Source organism: Populus euphratica, unplaced genomic scaffold, assembly GCF_000495115.2.
Source record: "Populus euphratica unplaced genomic scaffold, PopEup_1.0 scaffold5.1, whole genome shotgun sequence".
NCBI lineage: Eukaryota > Viridiplantae > Streptophyta > Magnoliopsida > Malpighiales > Salicaceae > Populus > Populus euphratica.
Genome location: NW_011499848.1, coordinates 5,476,020 through 5,496,444, shown reverse-complemented (window position 1 = coordinate 5,496,444; position 20,425 = coordinate 5,476,020). Strand labels below are relative to the sequence as shown.

Sequence of the window (20,425 nt, the reverse complement as noted above, 5' to 3'; positions counted from 1 at the left end):
ATTCCTGCTAACTGATAAGATACATGCATGTCCATTGATTAAGTTAGATTGTTGAACACGGCGTGATGATGCAAGTCGTCAGTTTAGGTTAAATGTCCAGAACAAGGCTGAAGATTCAATCAAGTTTCCTTCCCTGGATGACTGTAAAAGTCCCCTTTAGTAGGTAGTAATGTGATTTTATATCAAAGATGGGTTGGTTCTAGCCTAAAATTTCTTTCTTAACAGCAGTCGGTTTGAAATGCGTGAAAAGAGATTTGGATTAATGATAAAAAGGGAAATGAGGTAGCTTCCGATGAATATTATAAGAGGCATAAAAGCAAAGGAACCATGGATCTCTATTTCTACTTGTTCACTTCGTCTCCATTTGTCAACGCATGATTGATTAACCTGCTATATTTTCCTAGTTTGATGATTTTAATTTCTACGATTGCGTGTTGTTTTCGTTTGACTTTGGTTAACTAAACCTTCCATTCTAAAAAAAAAAGAAGAAGAAGAAGAAGAAGCCTTCGATCCAGGAAAAACTCATGACCAGTTGAAGGTTGACACTGGGAAGTGGTTCTTCGCAATTCCATGTTTTCTTTTTCTTTAAAGACAAGTTAATACTAGCTTCAAAATTTGACATCGTTTAAACGCCCCCCCCCCCCCCCCCCCACCCCACAAACCCACCCCCCTCCAAAGCGCCGCCATTTCCTCTCCCTTTTCCCTTCCTTCCTTTTTCTTGTCCTTATAAAAGCCCCCCCCCCCCCACCCCAACCCCAAAAAAAACAAAAAAAACATGGAATATATTGGGTTTAGTTTCTATGATTTAACGTGATTATAGGTAGCCCCTCCTGTATATTTAAATTGGATATTATAAATTAGTTTCTATGATTTAATGATTTAACGTGATTTTCGGGAGTAAAATGACTGAAATGGTCACAACACAGCAACTTAAATGATGGTGGGGCGCTTACAGGCTTACCGTGGAAGACAATTATAGAAGTGATAAGGAAACACGAGGACTTGGCATTGTTTTTTTCAAAAACAATAGACTAATTTACGGCTGTTTTAAAAATAAATAAAGTGACTAAATTAATTATAATTTATAATAAATTACAGTAATAACAAGTTATGCGTATTTAATTTGTGAGTAAATTATTTTTTTCCCTTCTCACATAGCTGCAACTTGAAATACATATAACTAGTCGCTCATGAGGAATTTTACTAATTGCAATTCTCTTATAAAGTTTTATGAAGCTTATAGTTTTTTCAGAAAAGAAGACTTGTAGTTGCAAAACTTTAAACATAAGAAATAAGCAATGTAAAACTTTAAACATAAGAAATTAGCAATGTCTTTTTCTTCTTCTTCTTCTTTTTTCTAAAAAAAAGATGGGTGCTGTTAGCACACCCACAAGTTTAAGTAAACAAATAAAAGTTTTTTATTCTATATATATGTCTGGCAAAAAGTTTTGTAGTTAATTAAATCGCTATCTGCATCGAATTGATCTGAAGGCAGGAGAGGCCATCACTCTTCTCTTTTATTTTTTTATCTGGAGGCATGAGAGATTAGTTTTATCGTATTTAATTGCCAGCTAGCTACCTTCTTACCCTCATGAGCCTTAAGTACGCCGGTGGTTGGGAGGTGAAACGACATGGAGAATGAAACAAGGGTTCAAGAAAGAAATCATACTCTCGCCACCACTACTACATGCACTAGGATCACTACTTATGTTCTCAGTGCCTTAGCGCCAAAGAGAATTGTTAGGTGCCCAAAACCTTTCAACAAAAGTGAGAAAATCCCTTCAAAAAGACAAGAACAGGAAAAGGGGCGAAATGATGGATGTCCCGGAATTTGTGATCGTAGGAAATCGGTGGGTGGGGATTATAGCCAGTCATCTAGAAGACCAATAACGAATTTCTTTTTTTTTTTCTTTGCAAATGCATCACCATTTATCCCATTATTTTAAAGAATAGTTCCTTTCACCTTCCCTGTTTATTTTGCCTGCACCCGAGTCTTTAAGTTGTTTACGACTTGATCAATACCTTGATTTTTTATTCTTTTTTATTGCCTATACCTAAACTTGAATATTTTCCCCCCACAAGTTACCTATCGCCAGTAATCTGCGAAAGGAGATTCGAGTTGCCTAACAGTCAAATCAAGCCCAACAGAGACCTTACCACACGACCTTGGAAAATATAGCCAAGAGGGGCCGCATATGAACTTGTATGAAACCATCTTAAAGCAAGGAAAGGATGTGCGGTTTGTTGCGGTTGGGCGAATTGGCAATTGCCCATGTCTACATGCTGAAGATGCAATGAGAATTGATGGTCAAAGACTGAAAAGAACATGTTACAAAGGAACAAAAAATTAGTCTCTTTGAATGGAAGCGTAGAGGGAGAAAGATACACAGAGATTGGATAGGTGAACTAGAATGAAAGATAAAATAATAAGTTGGGTTTGTTATTGACATTTTGTGTCTTTTGAGAATCTTACGAGGAAAAGAAGGTGCATTACAAGTCGTTATGAGTGGTAAGTGTCTAAACATTTAAGAATTGATCGAAGAGCAGAAAGGCTCGTCGTCAAAGTTTTCTGCTGCCTTGTCTTAATAAAGTTTCGTAATTTCCATCTCTCTCTCTCTCTCTTTCTCTCTCTATTTTCTTCTCTTTTATAATCATTTCCATATGTTCGGTCATATATTTTTCCCGGGCTTTATAGCATGTTATTGCCATCATTTCAAGACTGCCAGTACGTAGTCCACTCTGAAAATGCAAAGTTATGATTAACAGAGGTTTCACATATCGTCATCCATACATGACTCTTGTGATAGCTAGCTTTGGAATCATATATACCTTTACCCACAGCTTGTTCCTTCGAGAATTAAGATCTATGTTTCCTTAGGACCATCAACATGCCTGAGGCAACTACTGATGACATTGGTGAAGTAATACATGTTTGTTGAAGAGGCTTAGCTTTTGTGAGCAATTGATGGATTTTTATTTGGATATGAATGGGAAATTTGAAAAGTATGAGGATCAAAACGGGAAGTATGAAAATATTAAAGGAGCAATTGCCTTCCTTGTTACCTGGCTTCACCACCGAGAAGTGATGAATCAACTAGCAAGGAAAGCAGGATTAAGTTGCGGTGCAACCACAATATGTTAAGGATTACTACACTTGAGTAACAGTAGGAGTTAATTGAGGCTTGAAATCTTCAATTATCAGTTTTTTTTTAATAAGAATAACACATAATTATGAGTTTCAATTCAGGACGAACCCAATCCAAACCCCGAGTCGTAAATCTAAGTCAACTCAATTTTTGACTGTTTTTTAATATATTATTTTAATAAAAAAAAACTGAGTTTTCGATACACTGACCAGGTACAAATCTCAGATTAGCCGGCAGGCAGGGCCGGGTCTCATGATTGGAATAATAAGCTAAGTTGCTCTTATGTTCTAACTAGGCCCGACTTAAATACAAGCTACTAAGTCTAATCCATGGCTTAAACTACTGCCAACCTCCCTACTACGCATTAGGCATCTGGATTGAGCTTTCTCATGAGACAATGTTACCCCTGATAATAATTAATAATGTTGTGGGCTCGTAGCTTACAAAGGATTAGCATTGTCATTTCGACAATTCAGGATGGAGTTTTCGCCTAGAATTTAGATAGGCTTTCATTTTAATTGACCGTGCTTTATCGAGTTGTGACCTCGAGATACCGTGCTCTAGAATTCCTCTCTTTTTGTTCAATCCAAACATCAGGCTGACTGTTGCCGTCTTCTAGAAAGCGTGCGGAGCAACGCCAAAAGGACGGATGAGTTGAATAATATAGCTATTGGAGAGTTCATACTGAAAAAAAATATTTCTCAATCTAGTAGTTGCAAAGTAATTCTCAAACTAGCATACCCCTGCGCAACAAGCAACTAGATGTGTTGCACAGGTGCTACATTCGCAACTGTAAATTCAATTTTTCTTCTTACATATCTATATATCTATGCTTTCCCAAGTTTATATATATAAAAGTTAAAATGCATGCTTGTGTTTTTATCTCTCCTTTCTTATACTTAAATGCCATGCCATCTTTTTTTTTTTAATTATTATTATTACCATTAGATTATTTATGTTTTTTTCATGAACATAAGATGTTTATAAAACGCAAACATGCATTTTAGCTTGTTGTATATATACACTTGGGGAAGCATCGATCGAAAGAGAAAGAAGTGGATTTGCGGACTTGCGCAGCACATCAAGTTGCGCAGTACATGTGCGTGCGAATTTACGTTAAGGAGTGATGTAAATCAGCCTTGGTAAAGAAGGGGGTCATGATAGTGAATTGCCATCTGAAAATTATAACATAGTCCAGTCATGTCGAAAGCTTACAAGTTAGAGATTCTTAATGGAGGTTTCGATAATCAACTTTTTATTTTTGAAGGAATTGATAATCAACCTTATTCATAGAGGGGTCCGTGATGCAACATGATCGAAAAACTGTCCTGTTTTTCAGATCAATTGGAAGAACTAACGATAACACTCAAAAACAAGACTCAATAATGAAGAGTTATAGATTCATATAAATCAGTGGCGCAACATGATCGGAAAACTGTCCTGTTTTTCGGATCAATGGGAAGAACCTACACACACTAATAATAACGCTCAAAACCAAGACTCAAGAATGAAAGAATTGTAGTGGTCTACTCTATTTCCTAAACTCTCTGGCCACCAAATAAGTAACCCCATTTCTAGAGTCCCTTCCTTAATCACTTGTTGAAGGAACTCCTGCACCGTCATCTCCGGAAGGTCCGGGACTTGCAGCTGTCTCTGGTCTAATCTCTTCCAATTGCTGGAGGACTAGTTGAACTTCTGGTCGTGCTGAAGGTGAGGGATCAACACAATGCAAAGCCAATTTCAATGTGTTGAGCAACTCATCACCGATTATCGAGGCATCTTTCATCAATTCCACGTCAAAAACTTCGTTAGTCCACTCTTCTTTGACAATAGAGGCAACCCATTGAGGCAAATCCACTCCATTCATTGCCTCACCAGGAGACTTCCCTGTAAGAAGTTCCAAAATAATCACTCCAAGGCTGTATACATCTGTTTTTGTGTTTGCTTTCTTAAGCTTTGAAAGCTCTGGTGCTCGATATCCTAATACACTTGCAGTTGCAATTACATTAGTGCTGGCAGCAGCTGTCATTAGCCGAGATAGGCCATAATCTGCGATTCTTGCATTTGTGCGCTCATCAAGAAGGACATTGCTTGATGTAAGGTTTCCATGTATGATATTCTCGTTGTTGTGAAGATAGAACAGGCCGCGCGTCATGCCCTGAGCTATTTTCATTCTTGTTGGCCAATCAATTAGTGTATCAGGTCCTCTAGCTGCCCAGCAAGTTAAAATACAGCATGTCACTAGCTGAAGAGAGCGCTTATAGAAATTTAAAGCCAATTAAAAGAAAAAATACAATTTTGCTAACCATGGAGGAATGTTGCCAGACTCCCTTTAGGTATGTAGTCGAAAACAAGAAGCTTCTCTCCTTTAGGTCCCAAATAATATGCCCTTAATGCCAAAAGATTTGGGTGCCGGATTTTACCAAGCACATTAACCTCGCTTTCGAACTCTCTTTGGCCCTTGGTGATCTTTTCTCTCAATCTTTTCACTGCAACTTGACTCCCATCCTCTAATGTGGCCTTATAGACAGTCCCATAAGTGCTCTTTCCCATAATTTCAGCAGTTGCGCATAAAAGATCATCAGCTGTAAAAACCATTGGCCCATCAAAATGGACTAGTTTCCCTCCAGCTTCTCCACCAGATTCAACTTCACCTGCCGCAGGCGGGACCCCCTTTTCGCCTCTAGCCGCTGCTGCCCTTGTCGTGGCTTGACCATTAGTTGCTTTTGATGCAGCCCTTTTCCTTATCAAACAGCAAAGCAAAATGCAGCAAATTATAAGCAATACAATGAGAAGAGCTCCTGCTGCAATGAGAATCATGTCCTTTGTACTCAGTTTACGATGATGTTTCTTCGGTTTCTCTGGTGGTGGAACTGGGACACTTGGAGCAGGCGCTTGAGAAGGACATGGAGCAGTGCCACTATATCCACATAGTTGAATATTCCCCACGAAAGAGCTTGAATTGAACTTTTGAGATAGAGGAATGGGAACAGGACCTGAGAGGTTATTGTAAGAAACATTGAATGAAGTAAGGTTATTTAGGTCGGCAAGAGAATCTGGAATTTCTCCACTGAGCTTATTATCGGACACGTCAAGTTGTGTGAGTGTAGAAATGTTCCCTATTGTTGCAGGAATGTGACCACTAAATTGGTTTCTCTTCAAGTTGAGGACAGAGAGATTATGCAATTTGCCAATGGCTTCTGGAATTTGGTTATCAAGGTAATTGTTCTGAAGATTCAATAGAACAAGAGAGGATATATTGGAAAGGCTATCAGACAAGCTTCCATTAATGGCATTATAGGAAAGATCAAGTGTTCTAAGCCTAGAGAGCCCCCCTATTTCAACAGGTATAGCTCCATTTATTTGGTTGTGACTAACAGAAATATCTTGGAGCTCTCTCAGCTTGCCCAAAGAAGAAGGAATACTTCCAGAAAAGAAGTTATTATTAAGGGATAAGTGCTGAAGTGGAAGAAAGTTATTCTTCTTTTGCGTTGCACCCCAAGAGTTTGGAATGGCACCAGAGAGGTTATTGTATTGAAGATCAAGGAAAATCAGGGAAGAAGAGCTTGTGAGACTAACTGGGATTAAACCCGAAAGTGAATTGTGGCTCAAATTGAGCCTAAAAAGCTTGGTAGAGTTTGCAAGACTAGAGGGGATAGACCCAGTGAGTAAATTATTACTAAGGTCTAGAGTTTGAAGCAAAGGGCAAGAACCTAATGAAGGTGGGATTGAACCTGACAACCGGTTATTGAATAACTGAACACCTCTAAGATTGGGGAGAAATCCCAATTCATGAGGGATTGAGCCACCGATGACATTGTCATGGAGGCTAAGCTTTCTTAGTTCTTGAAGTTGGCCAATTTTCTCAGTGATTCTGCCTCCCAGTCCTTTCCAAGGAAGCTGGATTACAATAACTTGGCCTTGAGCACACTTGATTCCAATCCAACCACCTGAACAAGCTCCATAGCCACTGTCATTCCAGCTTCTCAAGATGCCTTTTGGATCAACCAGTTCATGCTTGAAGGCTTGCAGTGCTTGAAAATCAGCTTGGGTGACAATCACACCATCCCAACCTTGGCTCGAAACTGGTTGAAATGCAGAAATGAGCAGAAGCTGGAGAAGCAAGAAAATGTGGGTGTATAGAGAAAAGGGATTTTGTAATTGTGACTGAATCTTCCATTTCTCCTTCTTCTTATTGGACATGCAGCATGAATCGGCTAGATTTTGGCAAGGGTAGTTGTAAAAACTATTGAGTGATTTATTTGGATTCTCCATAAACCATCAAAGAGGTAGAAAAAATGAGATTAGAAATGAGTAAACAAGAAGGAAAAAGGAAGGAAGAAAACAAAGATTATTTTGTTTTGCTTGTTTCAACGAAAAGGAGAGAGTTTGAGTTTATAGACATTAGTGTGCAGAAGAAGTATAGAGGAATGAAACAGGAGCTAAAACACCTGCGAGTGGGTTTTGTAGTGTTAAACTAGAACAGGAGGTGGGTTTCTGTCATGGACCACGTGAAGATCTTACTCACGGTAGAGAGGGGGAGAGGAGGAATCTTTGTATTGGGAGAGAGAAATCTTGGAGACATGTTGTCAGGGGGAGCCGGGTGGCAATAAGTTGCACCGAGAGAGTGGCTCTTCCTCCTATACAAAATCCTAACGGCTAGTTTTTTCCTAATCCATAGTTTTCCCTCTTCTCAACGAACATTTTTCTTTTTACCAGTGTTTTTAATTCATGTGCATTCGTTCATGGATTATACAATATGCTCTTTTATTGCCCTACCGCGCCCCTAACGGCTATCTTCTTTGAAGGGTCAAAATCCAATAAATCAAATGTAAAAACACGTCAAGTATCCAGAAAAGACAATATATATATATATTATCTGTTCTTTTGTTTCTTTTTTTTTTCAATGAAAATTTTTCCGGTTTTATGGATCGATAAACTGACGAGGGAGGTAGATCTTCGTAAGTGCCAGTAGCTACATAAGCTAGGTAACATCAAAATATTGTAGTAAGAATTAAGGGAGACTAATGATTTAAAGTATGTAGAGGAAGAAGACCTACGCCCTAAACATCTTATTTTTCTTATTCCTAATTCAAATTTTGAAGCTGGGACCTTCGTTTTAAATATTCCAATATATATCTTGTGCTTTTGAGATTGAATAGCTGGTTTTGGGCTATAATATTAGCCTGAGGACTTGGCAGGATGGGATTGGTCTTCAAGAGGCTTCATTGAGGTAGTTAGTGATACGAGGTAAAACAAGACATGTCTTTGTCTCTTATGTGAATCCAAAATTCCAGACAAAAAGCGGGGTCGGTTTCTTTCTTTTGAGGATGGTGGAGTTCTTGCTTAATCTACACCGTTGGATGGCCATCTTTTCCAGCTAATATTTTTTAAATTTGCATGGATCTAGAAGAGAAAGGGACACCCACGAGAGGGCCCCTTCAGCATTTATTAATGATTAAACTTAACTTGCAAAGGTTAGTCTTTGATAACCTGGAAAGAGTCATCATCATCATGTTCATGGGGGTGGTCCAGAAGTTCAGAGGGGAGATCCATCGTGGTCTTCGATGGACCATTGCATCATGTTCACAGGTGTACACAGGGGATCAACCAGACCATGCGGTGGTCCAGACTCCAAATGACGGAATCCTTCTATATTGTATTCTGTATCACAGCCCATCCCCATAGGCCTTTGATTGTCTACAAAATATACACAGCCCAAATCTAAAGGAATATTGAAAGTGGGTTTTCTTTGATGATGGGCTAAGAGATTATTCGGCCCAACAAGCTCTTTGATAAAGTGACTCAATTTCTCCTCTAAAACTCCGCTTCAGAGGTTCTCGTAATTTTCTCTACACGCTTTTAAGAGAGTTTGAAAGTGGCTTTTCAAAGTGATTTATGTTGTGAAAATTTATAAAAATAATAATTTAAAGTAAAAAAAAATATTTTTTTTTTAATTTTTTTCAAAAATATTTTTTAAATATAAATACAAACGGGTTAGGGGTCAAAATCAAATAAGTCTTGAAGTAGAAGGTTTTACTAGAAGAAAATTCTAATTTAGAACGTCTCGAAAGCCTCAATGAAAAGGGCTTGAAGCCTTTCCATGGGTAAAGGCCCAATAAGAGGCCACCGCAACTGCACGTGAATGATCAATGATGAACGTGGTGAACTGTTTATTGGTCTGTTAATTGATAAACGAAGCGCGTCGTCGCCAATCAGAAATAAAAAAGAAGAAGAAGATGATTACCGTTGATAAAGAGATCAAATCCAATGGCACCGACAATCACCCCTGTCAGCTTCCGTTACTGGATCCAGCGATGCATTCAGTAGCTTCCCTTCGAACCTCCAGTAAGTCTCTCTTTCTCTCTCCATTCACCAACACCACTGGTCCTCTACTGCATCCTCTCTTGGAGTAAAGTTCTCCTAGCCACCTCCACGCGTTCTCCACACCCACGTCTATTACTCTCACGCGCCGCCAAAATGTCCTCTCCTACAATCCCAATCTCAAATGCCCAAACCCAATCCCCAATAGCAACTCCCGCTTTCCGCGCGTTCCTCTCCCGCATCTCCACCTCCATCCGCCAAGGCTTCTCTCAACGCCGCCCATGGTCCGAGCTTATAGACCGAAATTACATGGCCCGGCCTGACTCCCTCTCTGAAGCCGCAACCCGCATCCGAAAAAATCTCTCTTACTTCAAAGTCAATTACATTACCCTACTCGCACTTATACTCGCCTTTTCTCTCCTTTCTCACCCTCTCTCACTCATCGTCCTCCTATCACTCCTTGCCTCTTGGATCTTCCTCTACCTGTTTCGACCGTCAGATCAGCCTTTGGTTATTCTCGGCCGTTCATTCTCGGACCGTGAAACGCTGGGGATTCTCGTCGTTTCGACAGTTGTTGTTATTTTCTTGACTAGTGTAGGATCGCTCTTGATCTCTGCTTCGATGGTTGGGTTTGCTCTGGTTTGTGCTCATGGTGCCTTTAGGGTTCCTGAGGATTTGTTCCTTGATGATCAAGAACCTGCTAGTGCGGGTTTATTGTCCTTCCTTGGTGTCACCTCTCCCTCTGCCGCTGCTGCAGCTGCTCCCGCTGTTGCCGCTCGTGTTTGATCGTAATTGAACGACAAGTGTACGGATTGGTTCTGTTTTAAATTATCGATGAAAAGATTCATCGCTATCACGATTGCAAAAGATTTAGTTACGATTTTGTAGATTGAATGAATTGAAAATTTGATGCAGTATAAGATCTTTCCAGTAATTGATTTCGCCATGTTGTTTTGATCTAGTAACGATGGATTTGATATTTTCAAGTACATGCTTATTGTTTCTAATTTTAGATTATTTCCCTTGTATTGTTGCTGATTAATCATTTACCATTTAAGAAACAAGTATTTCTTTTTTTATTTTGGGAAAATCATAGTGATGGCAAGGATTGGGGTTGCCCAAGTTATGATAAATAGCTGTTACTGGATGCCTTGAAATTGTCGAGTATTAGAAGGGGAGTGAACCTGGGCTCCTGATAAATGATAGTTCTAAAAATCATCTTGAGCTAAATTCGCAATATTAAACCTGACTTGCGCTAAGAGTACTACTACAACTCTTGACACAGGAGAGACCCAATTATATGGCTTTTTCATGATGTCGATATAAAAACGTATTCCCCCCCTCCTCGATCAATAACAGCACGCGTCATAAGAGTATCGAGTGCCTTTTGATCTTTGGATTTATTTGAAGAAGGAAAAAAACCCGTTAGCTCGGGTTTGCTGCTGGGTTCGTTCCCAAGGCGCATCCGATACTGTTCAGACTTGAAAATCTCCAGCACCCCAACGCGCGAGTATTGTTTATAGAATATAGCTTTCGCTTTTTCTTTAACTAAGTTCATAAGAAAAACTTGAGAGGGTTGATTTGATTGAACATGTTTCCCCAGCTTTTATTCTTAGGCTTCAAACCTGCGGTAAAGTTTCATCAAGTTTTAGCACGAATGGCTTGTGTCTAATTGAACTTCTTAATATACAAAATCAGTTTAGATGAATCACCTGGCTGTAGAGCGAACATTACCGAAGAGAAAATTGTTTGTTTGCAGAAAGATCTAGTCCAAATAAATCTAAAACACAAGAACTAACTCGTTCCTGGCTCTCTGTTTCTCCGTATGCCTTTGAGGAAAATAAAGTTGGTTCTTCTTTCCTAGGCCTTCCATCTTCTAAGAAAAGAAAATGCAACGAACTCTACACCATTCCTCCTGCATAAACTAGCTTACTTGCATGTTCACCGGTTGGTTGTACTGTGGCAACATGATAATTCATTAGCTAATTATAGATACGTTCGCGCTCTGTCAATGTCAAATAGCTGAAGGGTGAAATTGAATAATATTAAAACTTAGGAACTAAATAAGAATAAAATATGCAGTCGGGGACTGATTTGTATAATTGTCTTGCATTTTAAAGGGGATGGAGTGGAGAAACTGGGGAGAGTGGGTGGCCGAACACTACAAAGGAAGTGCTTAATATCTGTATGAAATGTGGGGGGTGCAGGTGCAGCTAGAGCTAACTGAACTAACTACCAATTTCGGAATAGCTCCTCCATCCTCAAGAATAAAAAAAAAAAAACTTGCTGCAATCTTCTCTTCACATTACACAAGCATAACTCAAATTCTTCATTTCTTCCCCAATGGAATCCTCTCTTCTTCTTCGATCCTTCCATTGTAACTCTCTCTCTCTCCCCTTGCATTTGTGTATTTTTTTCGGTTAATTTGCCGATAATTTGTTCTTTTTGATCTTTTCTATGTAATTAGATCCAAATCAGGTTGCAATTAGTGATGTCTTTTGTTTATTTGTTTATGTTTATGAGGCTAAAACTAGAAAGGGGAGAGAGAGAGAGACAGAGAGAGAGAGATTTTTTATAATTAAGGGGCGGTAGGCTGAAAATTCATAAATTTGCATTCCAATTTCTTTAGTTGTCTTGCTGTTTTTAAACTATAACTATTTAACCTTTGAAATTCCTATGGCAGGTAACCTGCACACTCAAGGTTTGACTGCTGGGAGGAAGCTAATATCTTATCCAGTAAAGAGAAATCGAAGACTAGTATCCTGTGTTAAAACATCTGAAGCTCCTGCAATAGCCAAGACTGACGGTGAGTTATGGTTTTTTTTTTTTTTCAATCAATGTTTGTATATTATTATTATTATTATTATTAGAGTACATTTATTAAGATTTGCTGCTACTGATAAGGCGTGTTTGCTAGATTCCAATAAACAAGGGTCATTGGAGAAGAATTCTCAACGAAATGCAACTTTTCCAAATGGATTTGAAGTGAGTTTTTTTTTCCCTCTTTGAAGGCTTATTAATTGCTATCCTATTTTGTTGCTATTAACTTGTTAATTTATTTCTTATACATAACTAATGTCATTTTTCTGCTTTCAAGTACTTTATGTTGTTCTGATCACAATTTTTAACTGCTGTTTATTGTATCCTAAATAAACGTGGATTGATTCTATTCTTCATGCTATCAGAGATAAATTGAAGTTTTTATTTGGCTGCCCTTGCACTGAGAAAGCTTGACTGATAATTTAAATCCTCTTCCATTCCAAGAGAAGTTGAGATTTAGGAGACATAGTAACGAAACTAGAGATCGATTGTGCTATCTCTCTTGTTAGAAAGTTATGTACTTAGCATCAATCATCTTGAAAGTCAGTTACTTGCCTCTAGCAAAATTGTTGAACTTGATGTGGGCTATATAGATTTGGACTTCCAGCTTAAAAAAGTGACTAGATGCTTCATTATGGGCTGCCTATAAGCTTGTTAAAATCATTATAAATGTTGTCCTGAAATTAGCCAATGCTTTCCCAGAATCACAAAACTAACAACTAATATTAGTCCTGCTAGTATTTGCCCTAGCGGACAAATGATGGTTTCAGATTTGATTTTTACACCAACTCACATTTGGGATTCAGGTGTTGGCAAAACTATATTTGCTTCTTAGCTTAATGCATGACAGAATGATTAGGCGATGGCCTTGCTGTTTTTAGTGTTTTCCTTATGCTAGTTTGATTATATATCATGGCTTTTGTTTTCTCAAGAAGGCTTGATTCCAAGTCTCATTTTGGTTCGTTTGCCTTTGATAATGAATATTTCATTTTGATCTATACCTGTTTGCATCTTTCTGATATGAATATTTCTTGTCTATTGTTTTGAAATCATCAAAGGCATTGATACTAGATGTCTGTGACGAGACAGAGGTTGCTGAGCTGGAACTTAAGGTGAACTCCTGATCCATACTGTGCTTGTTTTTGTCTCTCATGGAACCCCATTCTTTTTTCTTAGAAATGCCTCTAATTGTTAAAAATAAGGTTTTAACACCACAGAAGAAATAAATATAGTAGTGACACAAGCTTACACTCCTGCAATTTCCTTGAATCTTTGCCAGCTGCAGGTTTTCAGCCTTAATAATACATGATATAACTATTTATCTGCTGTTTCTGATAGGTTGGGGACTTTGAAATGCATCTGAAGCGGAACATTGGGGTTGCAAAATCTCCCTTCACATCATCAACACCACTACCACCACCACCTATTCCAACTCCACCAATGGAGTTATCAACAGCTGTTTCTCCAGCACCATCGCCATCTAAATCCTCTGTCGAGAAAACCACTCCCTTTACAAATGTCTCCTTTAGGAAGTCATCTAAGTTAGCAGCATTAGATGCTTCTGGAGCTAGTGGATATGCTCTAGTTGCTTCTCCAACTGTAAGTAATATTAACAGAGAGAAAAAGGCCAATTTCTCCTTTACTTGTGAAAAAGCCTTCAAGACACGCAATCGACATATGCATAATTTTGTTTTTTGGTTAGGTTGGCTCATTTCGAAGGAACAGAACGGTGAAAGGAAAGAAGCAGCCGCCTATCTGCAAAGAGGTACATATGCTCACTCCACTTTTCTCCGTCAGATATTTTGTAGTTGTTGAATTATCATGTTTATTGCCAACCAACTCCTTCTTTGAAAATTTGTCAGTTATTTGATAACTATTTTCATTTATTTCAGCCATGTGTCATTTGTCAGTTAATTTGATTGTAGATGGTTGGATAGTCCCAGTGTGATGAGACATTGTTTAAGCTTGGTGGACTTACAGTACATGTGGAAGTAATTATCCAATACTGATGGACTGCACACAAGTAACTCTAGTTATGCTCTGCTAATTTATTGAAGGAGAATAGCCATGTTGATGAGATTAGTATGTGCAGATAACTGGCATGTGCTAGGAATTCTGTAAGATCTGAATTTGGAGATCTCAAATTTAAAATGTGATCCAGATCATTTTTCCATCATCAAAATTGCGGCCTGGCATGTGCAATGTTTTTTTTGCTCTCAGCTGATCATCTGTACCATCCGTTGCAGGAATAATTTTTTGGAAAGATATCTTTAAACCTCATTATCATGGCATCACATTCACTCTTGTCATTTATGTTGGATTAATTTAAAATAATCCAAATGTTGAAATTAATGTTGCACAATGACTTCATGTCTTCTATCACCTCTTCTTAATTCTGAACGTTTTAAATTCAAATTTGTAGGGTGATGTGATTAAAGAAGGACAAGTGATAGGATATTTGGATCAATTTGGCACTGAACTTCCTGTGAAAGTAAGTCTCCTATTTAGTTTCTTCAGACCAGAGTTCGCTTTGATAATTGATTTGTCTTATGTTTTTCTTGATGATTGAGCAGTCTGATGTGGCGGGAGAAGTATTAAAGCTCCTCTTCAATGATGGAGGTAACACATCAACCTTTTTATTGTCATTTGTAGATTTTTAGCATCTTGATATTTTGAATAACTTACAAGTCAACTTTGCTTTGACACTAACAAACATATAGGCACCACTTATGGAGCCTAGCTGGGTTTAGAATAAATCAGGCTACGAGTGCCACCCACGAAGCATAAGTAAAGGATATGAGTTATGATAAAAATGAGTTAGACAAGGGATGCATTCCCAAAATAAATGAAAAAAAATAAAGAATTAGTGCAAGCAATGAGTAATTAGGTCTCTGAAAAATTGTAGATAACTTTATACCCTGCAAAGATGTTTGCCTGAAGTGCAATGTTTTAGCACATTGAGTTTTGATAAAAAAAATGAGTTACAAAAGGGATGCATTTAAAAAAGAAGAAGAAGCAAAAGAACATCATTTGAAGAACATAAAGGGGTCAGCAATAGTGCAAGCATGTGGAGAGATGCCAAGGGAGAAACGGGAATAAAATATCACAATCACAGCATCTTTCTATCTATAACAAACTTCTAATATAAGTATCAATCTACTTTTTCTGATGATTTTGGGCATATTTTGTGAGTGATGTGATTAAATGCAAGTTATAGGTTTTTTCATGCATAGTTTTAGGAGTTCATGCATTTTCCTCTGAGGCTTAAACATGTTATATACCTTTTTAATTACTTATTAGGGAAAAATGTGAAAGAGAGGGATCCACTTAATTATCAGGATAGATAGGTGTCTAGCTGTTTCTACGTAATGTTGCAGTTTGGTCCTGGAACACACTGGTCGAGCAAAGTTTTACTCACTAAACTCCACCCTTCTTTTTCTTTTAATGGTGGTGCTTTTATGTGAGGACTATGCTCCTCCTTATCTTGAATTCTGTAGTAACGGAGTAATTTTTGGTGGGGATGGGACCAGTTGCTTCCATTTGATCTATGACCTTATTATTTGGTGGCTAATTACCTTGGCAGTGACAGTAGAGAACAAGTTCCTTGTCCAGTAAAAATCTTGTTTTGTGAAAGTACTTGACATTGCATTAGAATCTAGAATACACAGTTGTGGCATATTAAATTGTTAAGTCAGTACGGCGAAAATCTTGGAACTGTACTGAGGCATTGATGTTGGTGCAGCATAAACAACTACAGTTGATGGATTGATATATTATCTGGCTGTGAATAAACATATCATTATATTTTTTTTTGGTTTTTGCGAAACTGATAATCTTATGTTGGGTATAAAACAGATGCAGTTGGCTATGGAGACCCTCTTATAGCTATCATGACATCATTCCATGTTATCGACAAGTGACCGTACTGTCTCTGGCAACTTCGATGCAATTCTTGGGAAGCCCTGAACTGAAGGGCTGGATATTACGTCTGCTATTTCTTTCCGTCTTGTGCTGGAGATAAGGAGATGGAGTTCTGTCGGTGTACTTGGGCGTTTAGGTCAGTTAAATTGATATAAGAATAATTTGTTGAGCTTTCTAGGTTGTTAAGAGGATTTTTTGTATTTTTCAACCGCTCCTTTCTACTTCTTTTGTCTTATCTTGGTGCTATTTATTTATTTGCATATTTGCAAATTCTGAAGCATATTAAAAATAAATTTTTAAAAAATAATAATTAATTTTTTTTTTAATATTGTTTTTCAAGTAAAAAGCTACTAATTCAAAATGCTATCTAAAAATTCTATGCCTTTATCACTGATTTGAGATTGGAGACCTGAAAGTCAAGAACTCACATGATCTGTATAGCCACTTCATCAAGAAAATTGTTCGTATAGAACCTGTACTTTTATATTTGAAAAACATAACTTAGTCTCTCGATCAAATTTGAATGTAATTATTTTAAAAATTCATGAATTTTTTTTTAAATACACTTAAATTGTAGATCAGATTGAAAATTTTAATTACAAATAAATGGTATCTTAACCAAATAATTAATTTAATTATGATGAAAAAATCAACAAAAGAAGAAAGTCACAATCAAATATGAAAACACAGAGACAAAATATTAGATTTTATTTATTTTATATTTTATATTAGTTTTAATATTTTTTTCATGGCGTTTATATTTAAAGTGTTAGTGCTTAAAGGATACAAAATATGGTTTATAATTTATGCACATGTTTTAAATTTTGAATACACGAAAACTTCATCCTATGGGCTGATAAAGGTCTCAAAAGATAAAAATTTATATCACTGTTAAGGTTTTGTTTTTTTCAACTCATTTTCGAGCATAATCAAACACACCGAAAAATGTTTTTCAAAAAAAAAAACACTAGAAAATAATTGAAATCCACTTTTTTTTCCCGACAAATAACCAGACATTATAGGGAAATTCAGCTGAATCTCATTTCCTTGTTCGAATCTACATAAAATGATTTTTATATCATAAAAAAATTATCGTTTCATCATTTGTTTATTCTTCTTAATTTACTTTCTCCATCCGGAATTATGCTAGGAAGAAAAAGGGAAAGGGGAAAAGCAACATGAGATCGGGAAAACTGTGAGGGGTCTTCGAAGGACAGAAAACGGGGGATATTCAGGCCTCGTCCATTGATTGATCCATACGTAAATACAAGGTAAAGGGTTGATAATGCTGGTTAATATCAAGAATTGATCCAAGAAATGGGTTTCTTGATGGGCCTCGTAGGAGACCACTCATCCAAAGCTGGGTATAATTCAGAAAAGCAAAGTGGATCTACTAATCCGCCCATATTAGTATTATCCAATCACAAAATTCGTCAAACAAGATTAAATTAACCCGAGTCCGTATAAAAAAGAGCTTCATTTCCTCAGAAATGGAGGGGGTGTTTCGAGGGAGACACAAAAATAAACCTATTTGGTTTCATCCCTCGAAAATAATTTTTAACCAGGGCTAAAATCTTAATAAGACAAGTTGTATACATTAGTGGCACGATTAAATTTAGTTAATTACATTTTAAACTTGCTTCATTGCTTTGTCACACGGATATAATATGTGCTAGGTATTTCTTATCTTATTATTTTTTATTTTTTTTGCCGAGTGAATTCGAGATATGCCTTTTGGTGTTGGGTTGCCCAAGAAGATATTAAACTAACAGCTTTAAGAAAAACAATGCATTTTGGTAGCATATCATTAATAGCTATAAGAGACTGTACAATATTGATCTCAATTCAAGTCGATATATTTGATTTTTTTTCGAGCATTCATTCCCCTATTCGAAAGTTATCCGCACTTGCTTATGATATTTATTACATTTCGACGTCCGTTCATAAATACACATTGATATACGCTTCTTAATTAATTCTAGCTGGAACAGAAGTTAAGAAACTGATAATTTAGGATGGTGGAATACTAAGATGAAGAATTTCCTTAAATTGCAGTCTCCTAGTCTCACTATACGCTGTTCTATACTTATTAGGCCAATACGTTAACCAAATCCACCCTTTAATTTCCCATTCCATTGTCTTCCCCATGGTACTCTTGTCCACCTTCCACTGCACGCTCTTTCCATACTCATCACCGGCAAAGATCACCCCTCCTTGCCTGGTGAAAGGCCGGTAAGAGCTTGAGTACCGGTTTTTGAACCATGCCTTGGGTTTGATAAATGCCGTCCTAGGAGGTTTGTTCGAGAAAACCTCTCTTCCATCCATGTTATCATGAAGAAACCAATTCATTGTTGCACTGTAACCATAAACAGATTGCTCAAACTTCCAAGGCTTCAAGCTCATTGACACTGTCTCTCCTGCCGAGACCTTCAGCCCCAGAAAACTGTTTGGTGGATCAAAAGAAGCTTCTATACCTTTTTCCGTTTCAATCTCTCTTGTTGGATTAGCTGAAGACTTGCCTACTGAAACGCTTATTATGTTGGTTTGCAGAATTGGAGTGAGATGCAACGATATTCTCGAAGGGAAATGCTTCTCATCAGTCCCAACTCCTTGTTCAGTCATGAGAGTTTCATTCACTAGTCGGACTACATCACACCTAGCAAAATTAGGAATATCTCTGATTAAAGTTGAAGATCATTAGGCCACCAAGAATAATACTAATTCATTTCAATACGGTCCACATATGCCTAAAGAAATATATATTATCAGTACCTTATGTTATCCGTGTTTACAATCACATCCACCCAATTTTCTTGAACGATGACTTTGTAGTTAAACTGGATGACACATTCAAGTTGGTGGTATTTCAGGGAGAAGAGAAGCCTCTCGTGAGCTGGAGGATTGCTTGAACTTTCGATATCCATGGCTATGACAGGACAATATAATTGAACTTTCCATAATCCTGGTGTTGAAAATGAGTAAGAAAAGAGTGGTGATGGAGTTTTGAGAGTGTGGTGGGAAGCTTGGAGCTCTGCAATCCAGTTTGTGATTGCAAGATTTATGGACCTCATCCACTGCTCTTCTAGATTGGATCCCATGATTTTCATGAGTAACTTTGATGCTTCCCGCAACTGGCTATCAGTCAATTGATTCTTGAGACTAGCAAGACATTCAGAGCGTAGATCTGCAGGAGCTTCGTAGATGCAAATGAGGAGGGAGAGTGTTAGAAATGCAAGGTTGAACGTATCTTTTAAGTGGGAAAGTACGGAATCCGTTTTGAGAACTTTGGTGGAGGAGCTACATGACTTGTCTGAGGCATAACCAAGGACATCTTCAATAAGATTGATTGAGAGACTAGAAATTGTTTCATCATCTAATAACTTCAATGATTTGGGGTTGGTTTTGATTGGTTTTGAGGACCAAAGAGATATAGGGAGATTGAGATCTGCAATGATAGAGAAGGAAATAGTTGGGGATTGTAGGTTTTTGGCCACAGAAAGATTGAGGGATAGCTGGAAAGAGCCGGAAGAACATATGCATATGGACGGGGGATTTTTTTCTTTCCATCGAGTGATTGGTGGAAGGTTCTGAATCCAAGCAAGAACATCAGGATAGCAACACGAAGCCATGAAAGCAGCAGCCTAAGTTGAACTCTCCCTGCTTGTCTCTTCAACAATTTGATAGATAAACTTCATATTTAAAGACAACTTCATTCATGAAAGTAAATAAAGTTAAGATTCTAATTGGGAAGAAATGTCAAAAGCGAAGCAAATAATATTAATTAAAAGGTTCGGTGATAGTGCTGAAATCCTGCTTAGCCTAGGGGAATACTTGAAAGATGGTTAATTGTACAAGAAAATGAGCATGGAATCACTCCAGCTTAATCCGCTATGCATGCTGCGAAATGTCCAAGTCCTTTGTACTTGCTATATATGCATATGATACAATTAAGGGGAAAGTTCTGGCCAGTTTTTGGTTGATCAGCAAGCATCAGATGCCTAAATCCTTTCAAAGCATGATTATGTTACTGCATGGCGTTATTAATTTTACTGTCAATATTGAGAGTGTTTGGAAATCTAAGCAGGCCTGTGTTTTAAAAAATTTTAATTTTTTTTATTAAAATTTATTTTTTATATATTTTAGATAGTTTTAATACATCCATATCAAAAATAATTTTTTAAAAATAAAAAATTATTAATTTGATGTATTTTAAA

The 20,425-nt window shown here is 37.4% G+C and overlaps 4 protein-coding genes across 4 annotated transcripts; 2 read left to right on the top strand and 2 right to left on the bottom strand.

The window, feature by feature from the left end:
• Positions 1-4,506: 4,506 nt before the first annotated feature.
• LOC105118934 (probably inactive leucine-rich repeat receptor-like protein kinase IMK2) lies at positions 4,507-7,740 on the bottom strand. The gene is made up of 2 exons (XM_011016994.1): positions 5,453-7,740; positions 4,507-5,357 (listed from the first exon to the last, which is right to left on the bottom strand). The coding sequence occupies exons 1-2, from the start codon at positions 7,419-7,421 to the stop codon at positions 4,735-4,737; spliced, it is 2,592 nt and encodes an 863-aa protein (XP_011015296.1). The 5' UTR covers positions 7,422-7,740; the 3' UTR covers positions 4,507-4,734.
• A 1,609-nt stretch (positions 7,741-9,349) lies between these two features.
• Positions 9,350-10,544, top strand: LOC105118924 (PRA1 family protein B3-like). The gene has a single exon (XM_011016987.1). It carries the CDS (start codon positions 9,627-9,629, stop codon positions 10,254-10,256), a length of 630 nt encoding a protein of 209 aa, XP_011015289.1. The 5' UTR covers positions 9,350-9,626; the 3' UTR covers positions 10,257-10,544.
• A 1,057-nt stretch (positions 10,545-11,601) lies between these two features.
• On the top strand, positions 11,602-16,446 carry LOC105118894 (biotin carboxyl carrier protein of acetyl-CoA carboxylase, chloroplastic-like). Its single transcript, XM_011016956.1, has 9 exons — positions 11,602-11,847; positions 12,154-12,276; positions 12,388-12,455; positions 13,349-13,402; positions 13,629-13,889; positions 13,993-14,055; positions 14,713-14,781; positions 14,864-14,909; positions 16,146-16,446. The coding sequence occupies exons 1-9, from the start codon at positions 11,814-11,816 to the stop codon at positions 16,208-16,210; spliced, it is 783 nt and encodes a 260-aa protein (XP_011015258.1). The 5' UTR covers positions 11,602-11,813; the 3' UTR covers positions 16,211-16,446.
• Positions 16,447-18,015: 1,569 nt separating this feature from the next.
• LOC105118903 (neuronal PAS domain protein) lies at positions 18,016-19,868 on the bottom strand. The gene is made up of 2 exons (XM_011016965.1): positions 18,984-19,868; positions 18,016-18,867 (listed from the first exon to the last, which is right to left on the bottom strand). The coding sequence occupies exons 1-2, from the start codon at positions 19,838-19,840 to the stop codon at positions 18,222-18,224; spliced, it is 1,503 nt and encodes a 500-aa protein (XP_011015267.1). The 5' UTR covers positions 19,841-19,868; the 3' UTR covers positions 18,016-18,221.
• Between the last annotated feature and the right edge of the window lie 557 nt (positions 19,869-20,425).

Bases quoted from the DNA above. Each gene is read 5' to 3' on its own strand.
- LOC105118894 (XM_011016956.1), top strand. From the start codon at position 11,814: ATGGAATCCTCTCTTCTTCTTCGATCCTTCCATT. The intron at 11,848-12,153 runs GTAACTCTCTCT...TTCCTATGGCAG, and splicing joins TCTTCTTCGATCCTTCCATT to GTAACCTGCACACTCAAGGT. The intron at 13,890-13,992 runs GTAAGTAATATT...TTTTTTGGTTAG, and splicing joins CTCTAGTTGCTTCTCCAACT to GTTGGCTCATTTCGAAGGAA.
- LOC105118924 (XM_011016987.1), top strand. From the start codon at position 9,627: ATGTCCTCTCCTACAATCCCAATCTCAAATGCCCAAACCCAATCCCCA.
- LOC105118934 (XM_011016994.1), bottom strand. From the start codon at position 7,421: ATGGAGAATCCAAATAAATCACTCAATAGTTTTTACAACTACCCTTGC. The intron at 5,358-5,452 runs GTTAGCAAAATT...CTTGCTGGGCAG, and splicing joins TCTGGCAACATTCCTCCATG to CTAGAGGACCTGATACACTA.
- LOC105118903 (XM_011016965.1), bottom strand. From the start codon at position 19,840: ATGGCTTCGTGTTGCTATCCTGATGTTCTTGCTTGGATTCAGAACCTT. The intron at 18,868-18,983 runs GTACTGATAATA...TAATTTTGCTAG, and splicing joins GTAAACACGGATAACATAAG to GTGTGATGTAGTCCGACTAG.